The sequence below is a fragment of the Eubalaena glacialis genome, chromosome 9 (genome assembly GCF_028564815.1).
Source record: "Eubalaena glacialis isolate mEubGla1 chromosome 9, mEubGla1.1.hap2.+ XY, whole genome shotgun sequence".
NCBI lineage: Eukaryota > Metazoa > Chordata > Mammalia > Artiodactyla > Balaenidae > Eubalaena > Eubalaena glacialis.
The window spans coordinates 22,857,287-22,881,064 of NC_083724.1; the positions used below are offsets into that span (position 1 = coordinate 22,857,287).

The 23,778-nt window shown below is 37.1% G+C and overlaps 1 protein-coding gene across 1 annotated transcript in view; it reads left to right on the forward strand.

The window, feature by feature from the left end:
- SHOC1 (shortage in chiasmata 1) overlaps positions 1 to 23,778 on the forward strand; it is a 93,930-nt gene that overhangs the window by 6,414 nt on the left and 63,738 nt on the right. Inside the window, exons 3-6 of the mRNA XM_061201036.1 lie at positions 7,594 to 7,681; positions 15,100 to 15,284; positions 22,688 to 22,853; positions 23,057 to 23,168. Of these exons, the coding sequence (XP_061057019.1) occupies positions 7,594 to 7,681; positions 15,100 to 15,284; positions 22,688 to 22,853; positions 23,057 to 23,168 (551 nt within the window). The remainder of the gene's footprint in view (positions 1 to 7,593; positions 7,682 to 15,099; positions 15,285 to 22,687; positions 22,854 to 23,056; positions 23,169 to 23,778) is intronic.

Genomic DNA, 23,778 nt, shown 5'->3' on the forward strand with positions numbered 1-23,778 from the left:
TCTATTTTTAGTTTTTTAAGGAACCTCCATACTGTTCTCCATAGTGGCTGTATCAATTTACATTCCCACCAACAGTGCAAGAGTGTTCCCTTTTCTCCACACCCTCTCCAGCATTTATTGTTTCTAGATTTTTTGATGATGGCCATTCTGACCGGTGTGAGATGATACCTCATTGTAGTTTTGATTTGCATTTCTCTAATGATTAATGATGTTGAGCATTCTTTCATGTGTCTGTTGGCAATCTGTATCTCTTCTTTGGAGAAATGTCTATTTAGGTCTTCTGCCCATTTTTGGATTGGGTTGTTTGTTTTTTTGTTATTGAGCTGCATGAGCTGCTTGTAAATCTTGGAGATTAATCCTTTGTCCGTTGCTTCATTTGCAAATATTTTCTCCCATTCTGAGGGTTGTCTTTTGGTCTTGTTTATGGTTTCCTTTGCTGTGCAAAAGCTTTTAAGTTTCATTAGGTCCCATTTGTTTATTTGTGTTTTTATTTCCATTTCTCTAGGACCTGGGTCAAAAAGGATCTTGCTGTGACTTATGTCATACAGTGTTCTGCCTATGTTTTCCTCTAAGAGTTTGATAGTGTCTGGCCTTACACTTAGGTCTTTAATCCATTTTGAGTTTATTTTTGTGTATGGTGTTAGGGAGTGTTCTAATTTCATACTTTTACATGTACCTGTCCAATTTTCCCAGCACCACTTATTGAAGAGGCTGTCTTTTCTCCACTGTATATGCTTGCCTCCTTTATCAAAGATAAGGTGACCATATGTGCGTGGGCTTATCTCTGGGCTTTCTATCCTGTTCCATTGATCTATATTTCTGTTTTTGTGCCAGTACCAAACTGTCTTGATTACTGTAGCTTTGTAATATAGTCTGAAGTCAGGGAGCCTGATTCCTCCAGCTCCATTTTTCGTTCTCAAGATTGCTTTGGCTATTCGGGGTCTTTTGTGTTTCCATACAAATTGTGAAATTTTTTGTTCTAGTTCTGTGAAAAATGCCAGTGGTAGTTTGATAGGGATTGCATTGAATCTGTAGATTGCTTTGGGTAGCAGAGTCATTTTCACAATGTTTATTCTTCCAATCCAAGAACATGGTATATCTCTCCATCTATTTGTATCATCTTTAATTTCTTTCATCAGTGTCCTATAATTTTCTGCATACAGGTCTTTTGTCTCCTTAGGTAGGTTTATTCCTAGGTATTTTATTCTTTTTGTTGCAATGGTAAACGGGAGTGTTTTCTTAATTTCACTTTCAGATTTTTCATCATTAGTATACAGGAATGCAAGAGATTTCTGTGCATTAATTTTGTATCCTGCTACTTTACCAAATTCATTGATTAGCTCTAGTAGTTTTCTGGTAGCATCTTTTGGATTCTCTATGTATAGTATCATGTCATCTGCAAACAGTGACAGCTTTACTTCTTCTTTTCCGATTTGGATTCCTTTTATTTCTTTTTCGTCTCTGATTGCTGTGGCTAACACTTCCAAAACTATGTTGAATAATAGTGGTGAGAGTGGGCAACCTTGTCTTGTTCCTGATCTTAGTGGAAATGGTTTCAGTTTTTCACCATTGAGGACAATGTTGGCTGTGGGTTTGTCATATACGGCCTTTATTATGTTGAGGAAAGTTCCCTCTATGCCTACTTTCTGCAGGACTTTTATCATAAATGGGTGTTGAATTTTGTCGAAAGCTTTCTCTGCATCTATTGAGATGATCATATGGTTTTTCTCCTTCAATTTGTTAATATGATGTATCACGTTGATTGATTTGCGTATATTGAAGAATCCTTGCATTCCTGGAATAAACCCCACTTGATCATGGTGTATGATCCTTTTAATGTGCTGTTGGATTCTGTTTGCTAGTATTTTGTTGAGGATTTTTGCATCTATGTTCATCAGTGATATTGGCCTGTAGTTTTCTTTCTTTGTGACATCTTTGTCTGGTTTTGGTATCAGGGTGATGGTGGCCTCGTAGAATGAGTTGGGGAGTGTTCCTCCCTCTGCAATATTTTGGAAGAGTTTGAGAAGGATAGGTGTTAGCTCTTCTCTAAATGTTTGATAGAATTCGCCTGTGAAGCCATCTGGTCCTGGGCTTTTGTGTGTTGGAAGATTTTTAATCACAGTTTCAATTTCAGTGCTTGTGATTGGTCTGTTCATATTTTCTATTTCTTCCTGGTTCAGTCTCGGCAGGTTGTGCATTTCTAAGAATCTGTCCATTTCTTCCAGGTTGTCCATTTTATTAGCATAGAGTTGCTTGTAGTAATCTCTTATGATCGTTTGTATTTCTGCAGTGTCAGTGGTTACTTCTCCTTTTTCATTTCTAATTCTATTAATTTGAGTCTTCTCCTTTTTTCTCTTGATGAGTCTGGCTAATGGTTTATCAATTTTGTTTATCTTCTCAAAGAACCAGCTTTTAGTTTCATTGATTTTTGCTATTGTTTCCTTCATTTCTTTTTCATTTATTTCTGATCTGATCTTTATGATTTCTTTCCTTCTGCTAGCTTTGGGGTTTTTTTGTTCTTCTTTCTCTAATTGCTTTAGGTGCAAGGTTAGGTTGTTTATTCGAGATGTTTCCTGTTTCTTGATGTAGGCTTGTATTGCTATAAACTTCCCTCTTAGAACTGCTTTTGCTGCATCCCATAGGTTTTGGATCGTCGTGTCTCCATTGTCATTTGTTTCTAGGTATTTTTTGATTTCCCCTTTGATTTCTTCAGTGATCACTTCGTTATTAAGTAGTGTATTGTGTAGCCTCCATGTGTTTGTATTTTTTACAGATCTTTTCCTGTAATTGATATCTAGTCTCATAGCGTTGTGGTCGGAAAAGATACTTGATACGATTTCAATTTTTTTAAATTTACCAAGGCTTGATTTGTGACCCAAGATATGATCTATCCTGGAGAATGTTCCATGAGCACTTGAGAAAAATGTGTATTCTGTTGTTTTTGGGTGGAATGTCCTATAAATATCAATTAAGTCCATCTTGTTTAATGTATCATTTAAAGCTTGTGTTTCCTTATTTATTTTCATTTTGGATGATCTGTCCATTGGTGAAAGTGGGGTGTTAAAGTCCCCTACTATGATTGTGTTACTGTCGATTTCCCCTTTTATGGCTGTTAGTATTTGCCTTATGTATTGAGGTGCTCCTATGTTGGGTGCATAAATATTTACAATTGTTATACCTTCCTCTTGGATCGATCCCTTGATCATTATATAGTGTCCGTCTTTGTCTCTTGTAATTGTCTTTATTTTAAAGTCTATTTTGTCTGATATGAGAATTGCTACTCCAGCTTTCTTTTGATTTCCATTTGCATGGAATATCTTTTTCCATCCCCTCACTTTCAGTCTGTATGTGTCTCTAGGTCTGAAGTGGGTCTCTTGTAGACAGCATATATATGGGTCTTGTTTTTGTATCCATTCAGCCAGTCTGTGTCTTTTGGTGGGAGCATTTAATCCATTTACATTTAAGGTAATTATCGATATGTATGTTCCTATTCCCATTTTCTTAAATGTTTTGGGTTTGTTATTGTAGGTGTTTTCCTTCTCTTGTGTTTCTTGCCTAGAGAAGTTCCTTTAGCATTTGTTGTAAAGCTGGTTTGGTGGTGCTGAACTCTCTCAGCTTTTGCTTGTCTGTAAAGGTTTTAATTTCTCCATCAAATCTGAATGAGATCCTTGCTGGGTAGAGTAATCTTGGTTGTAGGTTTTTCTCCTTCATCACTTTAAGTATATCCTGCCACTCCCTTCTGGCTTGCAGCGTTTCTGCTGAAAGATCAGCTGTTAACCTTATGGGGATGCCCTTGTGTGTTATCTGTTGTTTTTCCCTTGCTGCTTTTAATATGTTTTCTTTATATTTAATTTTTGATAGTTTGATTAATATGTGTCTTGGTGTGTTTCTCCTTGGATTTATCCTGTATGGGACTCTCTGTGCTTCCAGGACTTGATTAACTATTTCCTTTCCCATATTAGGGAAGTTTTCAACTATAATCTCTTCAAATATTTTCTCAGTCCCTTTCTTTTTCTCTTCTTCTTCTGGGACCCCTATAATTCGAATGTTGGTGCGTTTAATGTTGTCCCAGAGGTCTCTGAGACTGTCCTCAGTTCTTTTCATTCTTTTTTCTTTATTCTGGTCCGCAGTAGTTATTTCCACCATTTTATCTTCCAGGTCACTTATCCGTTCTTCTGCCTCAGTTATTCTGCTATTGATCCCATCTAGAGTATTTTTAATTTCATTTATTGTGCTTGTCATCGTTTCTTGATTCCTCTTTAGTTCTTCTACGTCCTTGTTAAATGTTTCTTGCATTTTGTCTATTCTATTTCCAAGACTTTGGATCATCCTTACTATCATTATTCTGAATTCTTTTTCAGGTAGACTACCTATTTCCTCTTCATTTGTTAGGTCTGGTGTGTTTTGACCCTGCTCCTTCATCTGCTGTGTGTTTTTCTGTCTTCTCATTTTGCTTATCTTACTGTGTTTGGGGTCTCCTTTTCACAGGCTGCAGGTTCGTAGTTCCCGTTGTTTTTGGTATCTGTCCCCAGTGGCTAAGGTTGGTTCAGTGGGTTGTGTAGGTTTCCTGGTGGAGGGAACTAGTGCCTGTGTTCTGGTGGATGAGGCTGGATGTTGTCTTTCTGGTGGATTTGTCCACGTCTGCTGGTGTGTTTTGGGGTGTCTGTGGCCTTATTATGATTTTAGGCAGCCTCTCTGTTAATGGATGGGGCTGTGTTCCTCTCTTGCTAGTTGTTTGGCATAGGGTGTCCAGCACTGTAGCTTGCTGGTCGTTGAGTGAAGCTGGGTCTTGATGTTGAGATGGAGATCTGTGAGAGATTTTCGCCGTTTGGTATTACGTGGAGCTGGGAGGTCTCTTGTGGACCAGTGTCCTGAAGTTGGCTCTCCCACCTCAGAGGCACAGCCCTGATGCCTGGCTGGAGCACCAAGAGCCTTTCATCCACACGGCTCAGAATAAAAGGGAGAAAAAATGGAAAGAAAGAAAAAAAGAGGATAAAATAAAATAAAATAAAGCAATTATAATAAAAAATAAGAAAAAAAATTATTAAGAGTAAATTTATTAAGAAAAAAAATTTTTTTTAATTTTTAAAAATAGATTTATTAATTTTTTATACTAAAAATAAGAAAAAAATTATTTAGAAAAAATTTATTAAGAAAAAAAAATTTTTTAATTTTTTAAAATAAAAAATATGAAAAAACTTATTTAAAATTTTTTTAAAAATAGAAAATAAGGAAAAAATTATTAAGAAAACATTTATTAGGGAAAAAAAAAATTTTTAAGCCAAAAAAAAAAAAAAAAAAAAAAAAGGACGGACCTAACCCTAGGACTAACGGTGAGAGCAAAGCTATACAGACAAAATCTCACCCAGAAGCATACACATCTACACTCACAAAAAAAAGGAAAAGGGGAAAAGTTAATATATCCTGCTCCCAAAGTCCATCTCCTAAATTTGGGATGATTCGTTGTCTATTCAGGTATTCAACAGATGCAGGCACATCAAGTTGTTTGTGGAGCTTTAATCCACTGCTTCGGAGGCTGCTGGGAGAGATTTCCCTTTCTCTTCTTTGTTCGTACAGCTCCCGGGGTTCAGCTTTGGATTTGGACCCGCCTCTGCATGTAGGTCCCCTGAGGGCGTCTGTTCCCCGCCCAGACAGAACGGGGTTAAAGGAGCAGCTGATTCGGGGGCTCTGGCTCAGTCAGGCCGGGGGGAGGGAGCGGTACGGAGGAGGCGGGGCGAGCCTGCGGCGGCAGAAGCCGGCGTGACGTTGCAGCAGCCTGAGGCGCGCCGTGCGCTCTCCCGGGGAAGTTGTCCCCGGATTACGGGAGCCTGGCCGTGGCGGGGCGGTGTGGAGAATGACCTGTGCTCGCCCACAGGCTGTTTGGTGGCGGCAGCAGCAGCCTTAGCGTCTCATGCCCGTCTCTGGGGTCCGCGCTGATAGTCGCGGCTCGCGCCCGTCTCTGGAGTTCGTTTAAGTGGCGCTCTGAATCCCCTCTCCTTGCACGCCGCGAAACAAAGAGGCAAGAAAAAGTCTCCTGCCTCTTCGGCAGCTGCAGACTTTTTCTCGTGCACCCTCCCGGCTAGTTGTGGTGCGCTAGACCCTTCAGGCTGTGTTCACGCAGCCAACCCCAGTCCTCTCCCTGGGATTCGACCGAAGCCCGCGCCTCAGCTCCCAGCCCCCGCCCGCCCCGGCGGGTGAGCAGACAAGCCTCTCGGGCTGGTGAGTGCTGCTCGGCGCTGAGCCTCTGTGCGGGAATCTCTCCGTTTTTCCCTCTGCGTCCCTGTTGCTGTGGGATCCGCGCTGATAGCCGCGGCTCGCGCCCGTCTCTGGAGCTCGTTTAGGCGGCGCTCTGAATCCCCTCTCCTTGCGCGCCGCGAAACAAAGAGGCAAGAAAAATTCTCTTGCCTCTTTGGCAGCTGCAGTCTTTTTCCCGGACTCCCTCCCGGCTAGCACCGAAGCCCGAGCCCCAGCTCCCAGGCCCCGCCCGCCCCGGCGGCTGAGCAGACAAGCCTCTCGGGCTGGTGAGTGCTGGTCGGCACCGCTCCTCTGTGCGGGAATCTCCGCTTTGCCCTCCGCACCAATGTGGCTGCGCTCTCCTCCGTGGCTCCGAAGCTTCCCCCCTCTGCTACCCGCAGTCTCTGCCCACGAAGGGGCTTCCTAGTGTGTGGAAACCTTTCCTCCTTCACAGCTCCCTCCCACTGGTGCAGGTCCCGTCCCTATTCTTTTGTCTCTGTTATTTCTTTTTTCTTTTGCCCTACCCAAGTACGTGGGGATTTTCTTGCCTTTTGGGAGGTCTGACGTCTTCTGCCAGCGTTCAGTGGGTGTTCTGTAGGAGCAGTTCCACGTGTAGATGTATTTCGCATGTATCTGTGGGGAGGAAGGTGATCTCCGCGTCTTACTCTTCCGCCATCTTGCCCCTCCCTCCAGAACCTGTATTCTTAACCACTAAACTTTTATATTTTTCAGTGAGGCACAGACTCAGATGTTCAGTTGTTTGTTCAAGGTAACAAGAATAGTAAGAGCTAACGCTTAGGTAGAATACAGGTCCTTTACCTCTTCACTCAATTGCTGCTTCTGACACTAGCATATGACGTGGTCCCTCGCCTTAAGGAACCGAGGGTCTAATTTGGGAGACAAGCTATAGATACATATAAAATTTTAAACTATGACTGTATATGATTAAGTACTGAAGTGAGTGCCACTGACAATATTATGGCCCTTCAAGGGGAGTGTATCAGAGTGAGCTGGAATGGTAACTAAAGGCTTTATGAGAAGTTACATGAGCTGTTGAACAAGGTTATCTGGGATGGTAGTGCTGTATAAGCAAAAGAGAGGCTGTAAAAATGAGGATGCTCTGTTCAGGTGATATTGTTCTGACTGTGGTAGAGAGGGTTTTTTGTTTTTTTTTTTTTAGTGGGGGTTGTAATAATGAGAATGATTATTTAAGTATTTGGAATCTGGTATAACTTTGAAAAAATTACATTTGTGAACAAATAAAGATAACACCATAATGTAAAAGGTGAATGTTTGGCTTCCTTGTATTAAGTTTAAAAGAAAATTCCAGAAGCTAACGTTTACCATTCTCCTTTCTAGTTTCAGCTGTTTCAGTTAGGGGAATGACAGAAATCTCAGCCTTGGATCAATGGAAAGCAAATCTCTTTGTGGAGGAGTTCCTTGAGAAGTATGTGTCCTTAATCCCAAATTTCCCCTTTACATCTAGAAGATGAATAGTAAATTCTCCAGACACCTGAGAGAGAAGATCCTTTCCTTTATATCCTCACAGGTTTTCTTCTTTTATCCAAAAAACAAGCCCTAGTCTGAACCACAAAGGAGGGGTTAATCGAAATGATTTACAGCCTCTTTTTTATCTTTCCCTCATTTATCACATATTAACACTTTTCTATGCATTTGTATTGCAAAAGACAGAAATAAATCCAAGACGCTATTATGCTTTTAACAATAAGTAAACTTTTGGTGGAAAGTGTCTATAAAAAATCCTTTATATTAAAATCAGTCTTTTTATCCCTGTAGTAGAAATGCAGATTAAGGCTGTTTTCTAACATACTTTGTCAAAACGTTATTTATTATTAGTTCAGTCATTCATCAGATATTTATTGGATACCATTCTGTATGCTGGATACAGGATAAAAAATGAATAAGATACAGTCTCTGCTCTCAAAGAACACAAGAAAATAGGGAATAGAGATTTATAAATAAATAATTACAATAGAATGTGGGAAGTACAATGCCAGAGATAGGAACACAGAGCATAATATGAGGAAGAACATCTAACCCATTCTATGATGTTCAGGTAGACATAAAGTAGAGATTTTAGTGCAAATATAAATAATTTACTCTGCTGCTTCACTTCATGCAAAGAGTGCTGATCAGACCCAGGAAGGATTTAGTTATTGTTCAGATTTCCAGTTTTAGTAATTTAAGTTTTCCTTAGTTACAGAGACGCCCAATATACTATTTCTGTCATCTAGGAATTTAAAAATCAGGTTAGGAAGATAATATATGAGCAGAAAAAATTAACAATGTTAAGAATTAAATGATAATATAAAATGACCATCAAAAGGTCTATCACAAGGTATAAGGTCAATGCAAAGTATCTATCACATGACTAAACTGTAGAGCAGGGAGGAAGCAGAAAGGTGTAGTGAAAAGAGCTCTGCACTATGAAAAGATGTGGACTTGATTTGAAAAGTCAAGTACTGACTCCTCAACAAGTCATTTTCTCTCTCTGATCTTCACTTTCTGTTTCAGTATAATGATGGTGAGTCAGTGTTTCTCAAACTTTAATGTACATATGAATCACTGAGGATCTTATTAAAAATGGAGATTCTGATTCAGTCAGTCTGTGTTGGGACCTGAGATTCTGCACTTCTAATATGCTCTTAAGTGTGCTGATGCTGCTGGTCCAGGAGCCTACTTTGAGTTACAAGATACAAGATGCTCTCTAGAATTTCTTTTCACCCTAAGAGTTAGATTGGTAGGGCTGTGCCTTTATAAGCAGGAGAGATCAGCTTCACAAAGAAGTAGGAACTGAGCTTGAGCGGGACAAAGAAGGAGAAACTAACTTGAGAGAACGCATTTCAGGCAAAGGAAACAGCCCGTCTGAGTAGAGGCAAAAATGTGCAATAATTACTCAACGAAGGCAATGATGAGGCTCAAACAAAAGATTCCTGTATGAGAGAAATGCGAGGCCCTGAAGGAATGGGCACTCCATCATATCTGACCCTCCATTTTGCAGTACCAAGATCATGTCCATGGCAAAGAAGGTGGAATCTGTGGCACCACCTAGAATAAAATTTATATTTCTCTGCCTCCCTGTAGCCACGTGACTGAGCTCTTCCCAAAGCATATTAGCAAAAGAGGCTTATGCAATTTCTGAGGAATGTCCTTAAAAGGAAGTGGTGTGTCTTTCTCCTCACTTTTCTCCTTCCTGATGTTATTGATAGAATACAGATGTAACAATTGGTTCCAGCAACCACCTTGGAGTATACAGGATAAGAACTAAATCTAGGAATGGCAGAGTGGAACAAAAGAAGCCTCAGTCCCTGATGAATTGTGAAACTGTCTCACTAGCCATGACCTTCTAGCCTTGAGACTTTTTGTGTGTGTTTTAGCCATCATTAATTTCAAGTTTGTCTCATGAAGTGAAATTTAATTTTTAATAGCCTTTACTCTTTAGATCAGTTTTTGGTTCACAGCAAAATTGAGCAGAAGGTTTAGAGATTTCCCATATCAAAATTTAATTTTAAATTCGGGAGCTTTATTACCTAATGGAAATTAAGAGTAAACATTCTGATCATTAGCACTACCTAGATTTCCTAAACCTTGCTTTTCCTCTCTTTCTCACCTCTGTTTCTTCTTCCTGTTTTGTTACTTCTTAATATTGATTCTAAGACCTCAGTTTTTTTACTTTTATTAATTTGTTAGTATACTGTTTTAACATACATAGGCATTTTCTGCCATGTGTCCTGAAAAACCTTATGTTCTTCAAAACTGCACACTAAAAATAACAGGGCATACAGGAAAATTAGCTTCTGTAGTCAAAGCTATGCAACTTGCAACAGAGCACTAATAAAAATAATAACTATTCTAATTTGTTTTAAAAAAGACCACCAGCATACTTGAAAAGACATGTTAAATTCCTAACAAATAAATACATATTAGGGTAAATATAGAAATTTGAAAAAAATGAAGATATGTTAATGGACAGGCTAAAGGAGGAGTTGAGGCTACTGAATTATGGAGACAAGGGCAGAATGCAAAAAGATCATGGAGAACCATGCAGTAAGCTTCCTAGCTTCCAGGACAGAGCTCATGGCCAACTAGAGCAAGAGGAAGAACATATAACAACATTCTCTATTCCTCTGTGGCTTGTTGCATTCAGATAAATGCAGTTGAATACAGGACATTGCACATATATTTAGTTCATGTACACCTCATAATAACTATGTGAGATGGGTATTACAATCCCAACATTACATGTAAGAAACTAAGACTCAGATTAAGTCAATTGCCCACAGACATGTAGCTAGTCAATAGTTGGAGTGAGGATTCAAACCCTCAAACCGTAGTCTGTATGACTTCACACCCTATACTCTGGTTTGGTTTATATAACATCTTTATTGAGATAAAATTCATATCCATATAACTCCCATTTAAAATGTCCAACTCTGGGACTTCCCTAGTGGTCCAATGGTTAAGACTTTGCCCTCCAATGCAGGGGGTGCATGTTCGATCCCTGGTCGGGCAGCTAAGATCCCACATGCCTTGCAGCCAAAAAAACAAAACATAAAAGAGAAGCAATATTGTAACAAATTCAATAAAGACTTTAAAAATGGTCCACATCAAAAAAATCTTTAAAAATTTTTTTTAAAAATTTAAAAAATAAAGTGTCCAGCTCAACAGTTTTTAGTATATTCACAGGGTTGTACAACCATCACTACAACCAACTTTAGAGCATTTTCATCAACACAAAAGAAATTCTGTACCGATTAGCAATCACTCCCTATTCTTTCCCCCTTACCCTGGATGGACAACCACTGGTCTTCTTTCTGCCTCTCCAGATTTGCCTATTCTGTACATTTCTTTTAAATGGACTCTAACTAAAATCATACACCAATCCCAGCAGGGGGGGCGGTGGTGGTGATTTCCCCACACCATGAAGCAATGCTCTAACACCAGGTGGGTGTCTTACGATTCAACTCAATTCTGACACTATCAACCTGGAGATAGCATCAGATCCCACAGGTTAAGGGTTTAGTTCTATAAGACTGCCCCCGCACCCCACACTTTAGATGCCGTTTGCAAGGTTATCACCTGTGCTTCTGACTGACCATCTATAGATTGGAGGTTCCAACAACCCCCTCTTTGGGTTCAATCAACTTGCTAGATAGACTCACAGAATTACAGAAGCATTTTACTTACTGGATTACCAGTTTACTGCAAAAGGGAACAGTCAGATAGAAGAGATACATAGGGCAAGGCATGGGGAAAGGGCATGGATCTTCCATACTCTCTCCCATCACCCCACTTTCCCAGCACCTCCATGTGTTCACCAACCTGGAAGTTCTCTTAACCCTGTCCTTTTGGGTCTTTAGGAAGGCTTCATTACATAGGCATGATTGATTACATCACTGGTCATTGGCAGTTGATTCAACCTCCAGCCCCTCTCCCCTCCCTGGAGGTCGGAGGGGTGGAACTGAAAGTTCCAATCTTCTACTCACATGATTGTTTCTCGTGGCAACCAGTCCCCATCCTTAGGTGCTTTCCAAAAGTCACCTTATTCACATAACCAAAGATAACTTTATCGCTCTCATCACTTAGGAAATTCCAATGGCTTTAGGAGATCTGTGCCAGAAACGGATATGAAGACCAAATATATATCTCATGTTATAAATCACAGTATCATACATACAGTATGTGATCTTTTGTGACTGGCTTCTTTCACTTAGCATAATGTTTTTAAGTTTCATCTATTTGGTAGTATGTATCAACACTTTTTTTTTTTTGGCCACGTGGCATGAGGGATCTTAGTTCCCTGACCAGGGATCAAACCCTTGCCCCCTGCAGTGGAAGCGTGGAGTCCTAACTACTGGACTGCCAGAGAATTCCCAGCACTTCATTATTTATGACCAAATAATATTCCATTTTATGGATATACCATATTTTATTTATCCATTCATCGGTTGATGGATATTTTTTTCCCCTTTCTGGCTATTATGAGTAATGCTGCTATAAACATTTGTGGACAAGCTTTTGTGCAGACATATGATTTTATTTCTCTAATGGTGGAATTGCTGGATCATATGGTAACTTTGTGTTTAACTGTTTGAGGAATTGCCAGACTGTTTTCCAAGCAGCTGTATCATTTTACATTCCCACCAGCAGTATATGAAGTTACAATTTATTTACATCTTGTCAACGCTTGTTATCATCTGTCTTTTTGATTATAGACATCCTGGTGGGTGGCTCATTGCATGTCATTGTAGTTTTGATTTGCATTTCCCTGATGGCTAATGATGTTGAGCATCTTTTCATGTAATTATTGGCTTTTAGTATATCTTCCTTGCAGAAATGTCTATTCAAGTCCTTTGCCATTTTTAAATTGTGTTATGTGCCTTTTTATTATTGAGTTTTAAGAGTTCTTTATGTATTCTAGATACAAGTCCCTTATTAGATATGTGATTTGCAAATATTTTCTCCTGTGGATTGTCTTTTCACTTCCTTGGTGGTATCCTTTGAAGCACAAAATTTTTAGATTTTGATGCAGGTCGGTTTATCTACTCTTTCTTTTGTTATTTGTGCTTTTGGTGTCATATCTAAGAAGGCTTTACCTAAACCAAAATCACAAGGATTTACTCCTATATTTTCTTCTAAGAGTTTGCCTGTGATTTTTTTTTTTAAAGACATAAATCAGATCGTGCAATGTCTCAGTTATTGGTGGTTTATCCATTTCATCAGTGGTATCCCATTTCACATAGAATAAAATCCAAAGTTCTTACCAAGTCCTGTAAGATCCAACATGATCTGGTCCTTGCCCACCTATCTAATCTACTCAGTTCCAGTCACCCTGACCTTTCTGCTTTTCTTAGACTATGCCAACCTTGCTCCCCTATTTTAAGCCTCTGTATGGCTTACTCCCTACCATTATTCAGGTAGCTGTAGCTCCTCAGAAGGCCATTTACTAACTACACTCTCTAAAATACACCTTTTGTCAACCCTCTGGCTGTTACTTGATGTTCTAGTGTCTCTTTTTATTTCACTCATAACAGTTTTTCACCACCTGACATTATGTTATTTACTTATTTATATATTTGTCTGTTGTCCCATTAGCAGGTAAACTTCATGAGGGCAAGAACTTTGTTTTGTTCACCATTCCACTCCCAGTGCCTAAAGAGGTGTTAGCACATCGTAGACACTCAATAAATATTTCATTTAAGTTAAGGAATTAGTGAACTGCAGTGGATGAATTTACTCAAAAAGAATGATATGGAAAGAAAGCAAAGACAATATAGACTGGAAGCCTGGGAAACATCAGCACTACAAGTTAGGCAGAGGGAGTGGCACCAATGAACAAAGAATAGATAATATTGGACAAGGAGGAGACCAGGAAATACTGGCCTTTACAGTTCACTTATATCTATGGAAAGAGAATTGATGGGGTTTTCTCAAAACTATAGTCCCAAGGATTTTTATAAAGTACTGACTCTGTCAGTAATATTTATTTTTTTAAAAAGCAGTTATCTAAGCACTAAATTTAGAAGTCTATAAAGATCCACATAGGAATCAGTGTTCTTATGAGTAATATGGACCTGGGTGAGTTGAAATATTTTTTCTTGTACCTTGTATTTTCTTAAAGAGTAAAGCAGAAACTTTAGAGATTTTTCTATATATGATTTGGGTATGACATGTTCATTATTTTTCTCTAATTACATTGGGGAATTACATTGATTTTGGTTCTTTCAGTCTGTACAGAGAATTATTAAGGCTAAAATATTTTAGGATATCATAAAAAATGTATATCAGAATGTGTAGCTAAATTGCCAATAATATATTTATCTGTTGCAAAAATCAGTGGAAAGATCTCTTGTAAGTCCAAATACCCCAATGATATAGACAATGGCAGATATACCTGGATCAATCAGGAAACAGGCAAGGTACAGGCAGGGTCAAGGGAGCCAAAAAAAAAGTTCCCAGGACTAACAACAGCTGGAAGTTGTTACCACCCTAAGCTTGAAGGAGCAGTAACCAAAACAGTAAGAACTGCAGCTATGGGAGAGAGGCTGTCTGATAAAAGATGTAACTGTTGGTAGAAGAATGCAGCCACTTCTCCAAACTGTGGCCCAGGAGGGAAAGATTTGGAAAGAATAATATTTCAACCTGTTTGTTTTCCCACCTTTGATCTCCTGCCAATGCTTCCACTGGTTGAACGCAACCAGAAGACAGAGCAAGGGAGCCTAGTTGGTTCACAGAGATCAGTCTCCTAGGTTGTAGAACAGAATGTAAAAGGTTGGATAATGACATGGAAAAACAGACATTCAATATCCAGCACAAGGGCATTTTGGCAATGCATGGCAAAGTCTAAAAATCTATGTATCTTTAACCTCATCATTTCCATTTTTAGGAACTGCATTTTGAGAAAACGATTAGACAAGTGCACAAAGATATTCCTTGCATTGTTGCTCATAATAGCAAACAATCACAAGTTTAAATTTCCAATACTAGGGAACTGGTTGAATAAATTATTATTTACCAATACCAATGGGTTCTTGTTCATCCACTCAAAAATGGAGTGAATGTACATTGATTGACATATAAATGTGCTCATGCTTCATTGTTTAGCAGAAGAAGAACAGGTTACAGAATACTATGTACTTGAATCCACTTTTATTTTAAAATATTCCAAAATAATTGAGAAAATACAAAATTTTAAAATTCATCTCTTGAATGGTGGAGCTATGGGTAATTTTTCTCTGGATCTGTTGGAATTTGGTAATTTTCTAGAGTGAACATATACTATTTGTTAATAAAGATGTTTTAAAATAGGACATACACAAAATCAGTAATTTTCTAAAGTCACAGGAAAACAGTTACAGGAATGGTGGCCAAGCTTAGCTGTGAATTTGAGGAAATTGTTCCAAGTTCAAACCCAGACTCCCAAACTGAAGTAGAAGAAGCCAGCTTATATACCCATAAGGACTACAATGAAGTCTTTACGCATGTCAACGGCTTAGAAAAATGTCCATTACTTCAAGCACAGAAGCAAGGTAAAACATTTGTTATTTCCATTGTTATAAAACATTTCTTACTAATATACAAATTTTCATTTCAGTGACTTATTTTTTCTTTTATTGGATTTTTAAATTTTTTATTTTGCTAAGGATATTCACCCACAAAATTGTAATTCTAAGTTTCACATTAGTGAAATATTTTCTTTCATATTAATCCCCTTTTTGTAAATGTAGTTGTTTTTGGAGTTTAAGTGTGCTGAGCTTCAGAATAGCCTCAGAGGTTTGATCATAGGTTGCTCACAACATATTGCTATAATGATATTAGCATCTATGTACAGATCTGATGACACAGCAGTCTGGTGTAACATTAAATTAGTAGATTATTAAGTGATAGTTATATTTTATTTTCCCAAATATGCTAAAGATTTTCAGTCTTATCTAATTTATATGAAACCATAATTCAAAGTGGAGATAGAAGAGTTGCAGTATTAGGTCAAGAAATTCACTCCGTTTTTGCAAATTTACAGTAAGTAATAATTAAAGATACATTTTATCCAAACTATATTCCAAATCTCTCATCTTACTAGAGAGTGATACATTTTTCCAACTGTGTAAAAACTTGCTGAGAACTACCTTTCTTGTATGTATAACAACCTATTCCCTTTTTATATTGAAAAACTTATGTCTCCATTATATAATTGCTACTATCATTTAAGATATGCTTTAGCTTGAACATGAAAAATAATTTAGGGTTCTTTTAGTGCTGTTTTTATGTAGATACATAAATGGTGTATAAAATTTTTAGTGTTGGTAAATATGTGTGTGATATAGAGAGAGTTAAATCCCTCTTATAGTTTGAGAAGATAGAGATTGCATTAAAGACTAAACTTGAGAGCATGCTATAATAGGAAGAGCCTGAATTTGGAGTCAGAAGATTTGATCATAGTCTAAATCTACTCTTAAAAAGTGGCACAATTTTGACAGTTATTAAAAAGTTTATGGCTTTCAATTTTCTTCTATAATTTCTTTCTTTTAATTCATTCTTTTAATTTCTTATAAACAATTTTGTGGGGATCAAATTATATATATGTACATGTAAAGATATGATATATAAAAAATAACAGGCTACCCAAACACAGCTGTTATTATATTAATGGGGCAAGCTAGAAGCATCTATTGGCAAATTTCATAATATCTGTCATCAGCTAGAACCAGAAGCTTCTTTAACTATTATACACCGAATGAAAATATGCTTGAGTTTCCCAAATACATATGAATTGTCCATATCCTATATCTCCTTAAGGGTCCTGTGTCATTTGACGTCACTTTATAAATTTAAATTTGCAATTCCATTTATTTTCCTTGCAGTTATATTGATTGCTACCAGATTTATAGATACTTTGGTCTCACTGTCTAAATGGAAAGGAATGTATTATACTTTGAGATTCAATTGATACTGTAAGTTTGCTCTGTCTTATAAGAAATATAGTTATTACTAAATTATAAGTTAATTCCAAACATATATTTCTTTAAGACATAAAAACAGTGGGTTTTTTTTTATTGTTTGTTGGTTTGTTGATATGTACTAATTTTTCTGTAATATTCACATATTATTTGTCAATAAATGTAACCATTTTTATGAATATCCTTTTAGACATCCCAGGAATATATAAACAAATAGAAATTTTTAATTTTTAAAAATTGTACATGTGCATAGTTTAGAGAGTCACATAGTTATTCAATGTTTATAATAAAAAGCAGCAGCCCCCTAGCTTCATCAACCACCCACATGTATTTTAGCTTTATAGAGGTATAACTGACAAATAAAATTGTAATGTATTTAAAGTGTACAATGTAATGATTTGATATACGTATATATTATGAGAGGATTCCCACCATCAAGTTAGTTAACACATCCATCACCTCACATATTTACCTTATTTTTTCTTCTTCTTTTTTTTTTTTTTTTGGTGGGAACACTTAAGTTCTACTCTCTTAGCAAATTTAAATGCTACAGTATTATCACCTATAATCACCATGTTATACATTAGATCCTCAGACCTTATTTACTTATAACTGCAAGTTTGTACCCTTTACCAACCTCTCTCTATTTCCCCCACACCCCAGTTCCAGCCCCTGGCAACCACCATTCTACCCTCTGTTTCCATGAGTTTGGCTTTTTATTTTTTAATTAAAAAAAAATTTTAGATTCTGTATATAAGTGATACCATGTGGTAGTTTTGGTTGTTCTCTGACTTATTTCACTTAGCATAATGCCCTCCAGTTTCATTCATGTTGCAAATGGAAGGATTTCCTTTTTCAAGGCTGAACAATATTCCCTGTGTGTGTGTGTGTGTGTGTGTGTGTGTGTGTGTGTATCACATTTTCTTTACCCATTTATCTCTCAACAGACACTTAGGTTGTCGGCTATTGTGAATAATGCTGCAGTGAACGTGGGAAGACTCTCTTCGAGATAGTGATTTCATTAGGCATCTGTTTCTCCCTTTACAACATTTATATCTTTTTTGGTCTTACTGTGCTGGCTAGGATCTACAGTACATTGTTCAATAGAAGCAGTAATAGTTGCCATCCTTGTCTTGTTTTGATAGTAAAGGAAATACTTTGTTTCACCATTAAAAATGATGTAAACATTATTTCAATGTTTACATCATTTTCAACGGCGAAACGTTAGAAAAACTTACATACTTTATTGGGTTGAGGAAGCTTCTTCTATTCTGAGTTTGCTAAGAGCTTTTGATCATGAATGAGGACTGAATTTTATCAGTCCTCATTCATTTAAAATTTTATTAATGAATTTTATGTTTTCCTACATCTTAAGTATATAGAATGTCCCTTTACTAAAAACTTATAATCCTGTAATCTAAACAAAATTGTTTTACTATTGTGATCATATTGTATATGCCTTATAGTATTTTTAAATGTTAACAGTATTTTGGGAACATTTCACCATATATTTAAGTTTTCTTCCAAATCATGGCTTTTAATGACTGCAGCTTTTAATCTTATTCATGTATTATAGATTTCCCAATTAATGTTGTTTTTAATTTAAAGTACGTTCCTAAATGTATTGTGGACCTGAAATAAATAGATTGCCAGATATTTCTCCTGCAAAGATGGGTTTATTTGGGATCAGCAGAGACTTGCAATTCCAGGTCTGCAACCATGGTGAGCCACATGTAAGTCCTTGCCCAGCAACGGGGGAACTCTTTTATAGAGGGGAAAAGGAAGTTGGGAGGGCTATAGTAAACAAAGAGTCTATGGCTTTTCATTGGCTGAGTCCTTGCCAGGAAAGAAGAGGCGTCTTCCTTCTTCTGTTGGGCTCTGCTATCATAGCAGAGCATGAGATCTTCCCCTGATCATCTCCCAACTCTATTTAATGAGGCTTCTGTTTCTTAATTTTTTGCATTACGTTTCCATTTCCAATTATTTCCTTAGAGTGAATTTCTGGAAATGAAATTATTGATGTAAGCATTTTTTGGCTATATGTCCACTAGCATGGTATGAGAATACCCTATTCATGCCAGCCTTATCATCATTACTCTTGATGTTGTAATACATTTATCCAATGTGATGGGCAAAAAATTATATTTTTGCTTGCATTTTTTAAATTACTGGTGTTTAATGTTCATTTGCATATTTTTATGTTGTGAGATGATTCTCCTTTGTCTCTTTTTCTATTCTTATATTTTATCTTTAAAATAAAGATATCAATAACCCCAAATATATTTAATTTGAACCTAACCAGTCCTGTTAATGTTTCCTTCATGATTTCTTTCATTGTTTTTAATACTGAGAAAATTCTTCCTTGGATTAAATAAATATTTATTCATATTTTTTTTTAAATTTATTTATTTATTTATTTATTTATGGCTGTGTTGGGTCTTCGTTTCTGTGCTAGGGCTTTCCCTAGTTGTGGCAAGCGGGGGCCACTCTTCATCGTGGTGCGCGGGCCTCTCACTATCGCGGCCTCTCTTGTTGCGGAGCACAGGCTCCAGACACGCAGGCTCAGTAATTGTGGCTCACGGGCCCAGTTGCTCCGCGGCATGTGGGATCTTCCCAGACCAGGGCTCGAACCCGTGTCCCCTGCATTGGCAGGCAGACTCTCAACCACTGCGCCACCAGGGAAGCCCTTTATTCATATTTTGTTTGAGGTTTTCTTCAAGATTTTAGCATATGTTTAAAAGTAAAAATAAAAAATTTTTTTCCTAAATGTTTTGGCAGTTGGCCCAATATTGTTTGTGGAATGCTCTTTCCTTTCCCCACTGATTAGAAATGCCACTTACATCATATGCCAAATCCTCATCCACATTACTGTTTGTTTCTGGATTTTCTATTATGTTCTATTGATTTACCTATTACTGTGTCAGTATCATACAGTTTTAACTATTTAATACACTAGTGTAACATGTATTAATAGTCTCCTCATTTTTTTCCTACTCTCACATCTGTATTCTTCCAGACTTACTTTGTAATCAGTTTTCCAAGTTCCAAGACAGACCACTTGAGATATTGAAATGTTATTGGTACCTTTTAGAATTTTTACCATAGTTAGTCTTTTTAGCCAGGAAAACGGTTTATCTTGCCTTTTCTTCAAGTTTATTTATTTATTGATTGATTGATAATGCTCCTCAGTAACATTTTATGGTTTCCTCCATATACTTTCTGCACATTTTTGTTATGTTTATTCCTCAATATTTGCATATTTGTGGCCATCATGAACGAGTTTTTCCATTAATTTTTGACTAGGTTTATATATATATATATATATATATATATTTGAAAACCATTGATTTTATAATTTTTTATCAGACACTTTAGTGAACTCAGTTGTTTTCATTTCGTTATCTTGGGTTTTCTAAGTAGACAAAAGTATCTTCTGCAAAGAATAACCCTATCTTCTTTCCTGTCAGTAGACCTCTTTCTTTCTGCTTTTTTTCATAGTTAACTAGCCAAAATTTTGTTTCCTCATGACAATTTAACACTCCTCTACAATAGAGGAAAACAGTCTCCTCATATCTGTGTTGGTACATATACTAGTGGTAATAAGGTAAGAAATCCAGGGTATGCTGGATTTCTTAGAATGTAAGGAAGTAACACCCCTGGTAAAACCTTTGATAGTTATAAAGAACATTAGTTGTGGTGTGGTGCTGCCCTCAAGTGGCTCCAACAGAAAAAGGTGGTTACAATGTTCATTGCAGCACTATTTACAATAGCCAGGACATGGAAGCAACCTAAGTGTCCATCGACAGATGAATGGATAAAGATGCGGCACATATATACAGTGGAATATTACTCAGCCATAAAGAGAAATTGAGTTATTTGTAGTGAGGTGGATGGACCTAGAGTCTGTCATACAGAGTGAAGTAAGTCAGAAAGAGAAAAACAAATACCATATGCTAACACATACGTATGGAATCTAAAAAGAAACAAAATGGTTCTGAAGAACCTAGGAGCAGGACACGAATAAAGACGCAGACGTAGAGAACGGACTTGAGGACACAGGGAGGGGGAAGGGTAAGCTGCGATGAAGTGAGAGAGTGGCATGTACATATATACACTACCAAATGTAAAACAGATAGCTAGTGGGAAACAGTAGCAAAGCACAGGGAGATCAGCTCGGTGCTTTGTGTCTACCTAGAGGGGTGGGAAAGGGAGGGTGGGAGGGAGACACAAGAGGGAGGGGATATGGGGATATATGTATACATATAGCTGATTCACTTTGTTATACAGCAGAAACTAACACACCATTGTAAAGCAATTATACTCCAATAAAGACGTTAAAAAAAAAAAAGGTGGTTAGAAAACAAGACCTCGTAACTGGTATGAGACATCCTCATGGACTCCCAGAAATACCAGGATGAGCCTGTAGGAAGGAAAGACAGCTAGAGGGGCTGTGTTTGAAAGTGGAAGGTGGAGATGGGGATATAAATGAATGCTGTTTGGGTTTTTACTGTTAACATGACTTCATTAGTACTTACAGAATGGATTTACAAACAAACCATCTTTAAATCGTCTCAGCTAAACCCTGCTTAGACATGGAACTGATTTTGGCTAGCTTTCTGCGGTGTATCATGCATGGGAAGCTCTTGGCCACAGGATTGTCAAGAACTTAACAGGTTCCAATAAACAGATAAACAATCTCTTAGGAGGCTAGTTTACACAACAAGTTCTCTTTTGGTATTTTAAGTTAGCACTAGGCAAAGAGATGGTCCCTGCCTCTCTACTCTACACCACATATTTATTAAGCACATGTATACCAGTGATGTAGCTGGTCATGGGAGACATCACTTCATGCTATCCTTCTCTCATACCATTCTAAAATTACTTAACTGAAAGGCCACTGCCCAAAACAAGAGACCATTGCTTCCCCTTCAAGGTGGCTTTCGCTTTGGGGAGCTTGGTTTTCTGAGTAGTTCCTCATCTGAGCTTATATTTTCCTCTTTTTTTTTCCACTCAGAGATTACTGAGGAATGGGAGTAGGTTTTATGTTTCCTCCTGGGCCTAGAAACTGCTAAAGCACTGACACTGTTAGCTAAGATTCTAAAGTGACCCAAACATGATAGGGTCGGGATAGAGAGGAGAAACCTATTCCAACAATTAACTGTTAGCAGTCGTGTTTCCTAATATGTAAGCTGTATCACATTTTTCTAGTGGATACTTCACTACACAGCTTCCATTGTAATTAATTTTATAACAAACATGTTTGAACAACCTTAGCGTGCTAGAATCAGAGTTGGTCTCATTTATAGGCTTTTTAGACCGTCTCCATTCCCTACATGTCAGTCTCTGGGGATGAATTGGAGACCTTAAGAGATAAAATCTTACAGAGAAGAAAACACTAGGGTCAGCAAAAGTCAAATGCTTTTATTTCTTTACAATCTTGCTGAGGCTAGCCCTGGCGATTTTGAGGCATAAGACCACAAGATATTTTCCTCCATTGATTACATTAATTCTGTTGGAAAAAAATATGAGTCTTTACAACTCTTTCAGGACATTTGGTTACTACTCAGTGTACTAAATAATGTTAAATTTTATTGAGTTTCTGCCTATGTACCAGTACTATGCTACATGATTTATTTGCGCAGTACAATGAAGAACTAAAGAATTTAAAATGTGTTTGACTATTATGTATAAAATAAGCTACAACAATATATTGTACAACACAGGGAATATAGCCAATATTTTATAATAACTATAAATAGAGTATAACCTTTAAAAATTATGAATCACTATATTGTACACCTGTAACTTATATAATATTGTACATCATCTAGACTTTAAATAAATAAATAAATAAATTTAAAAAATGTGTTTGAAAACCCCGACTGTATCAATGGCTGACTACAGTAACTATCTAGATCCTTTTGTATAACTTTTAGATTTTTTCTTCTTCCTGTATATTTCTTATTTATTTTCAGATTTGTATATTGATGATGAAGAAATAATTTTTGTAAATAATTTGATGGCCTGTAGAAGTCAGCTACCAACTTTGCAAACTCTGTTGAGTAGGCTAAAACTATTTTTGGTAAAGGATCCCCTGTTAGATTTCAAAGGACAGATCTTCACAGAAGCCAATTTTTTCAGGTACCTAATTGCCCAGTGTTGTGAATATTCTTAAGAGAAGAAAATATTGTTTGTATGCTCACAAGTCTAGATGTTATCAATCATAGTATTTTATCATTGTTTACTTCAACTCTAATTTTAATCACTATGTATTTTGATTAACTACATTTGGTATGTACCTTGCTTTTAGTAAACACTAATATAATGTTTTATTTTTTGTTAAGGGAGTGTTTCTCTTTTCAAGGAGATATGCAAGGTTTTGTGGAAGATTTTTACATGGATAAAGAGAACTTTTGTCAGGAGAAGCTAGAAGATACAGTAGGTTTAAATGAAGCTGTAATATTTGCTTTCAGTAATTTTTAAATAAAAGTTAGCAAATCACACTTTTACAAGATGTAGTAATATACATTGGCCACCTACTATTGTCAAGTTAAAAAGACTTGATAACGGATTGAACGTGTATCAGTTAAGGAGTCAAATTTACTTCAGAGACAGCGGTCTAAACCTTGGCTACACATTGGAAGTACTTGATAAATTTTAATAAAATTCTGAAGCCTGGATCCTACTCAGATATATTCTGATTTAATTGGTCTGGTGTGCAGCCCAGGTATAGGGAATTTTTTAATAATTTTAATCAATATACCTGGTATAGGACATTAAGTGGTCATATATATATTGGTCTTAAGGCGTTTAAAGGTTTTTTTTTTTAACTAAAAACTTTAACACACATGGTAAAAATATTAATTCACCTATTAGCCCCTTTTCTCCAGTCCCCCTCTTCCTCCCCTGTTAATTCTGAGAGTTATGCACATATAGTCTCACTTGTTGAAGAATCCAGTTCTGTAGGAATGAAAGAGATAAATTCTATGGAATGCAGTAAAGATCCATTCCATTCCATCTGCTCTTTTTACTTCTCTCCATTCACCAGCTCTCATTTGCTGCAGTG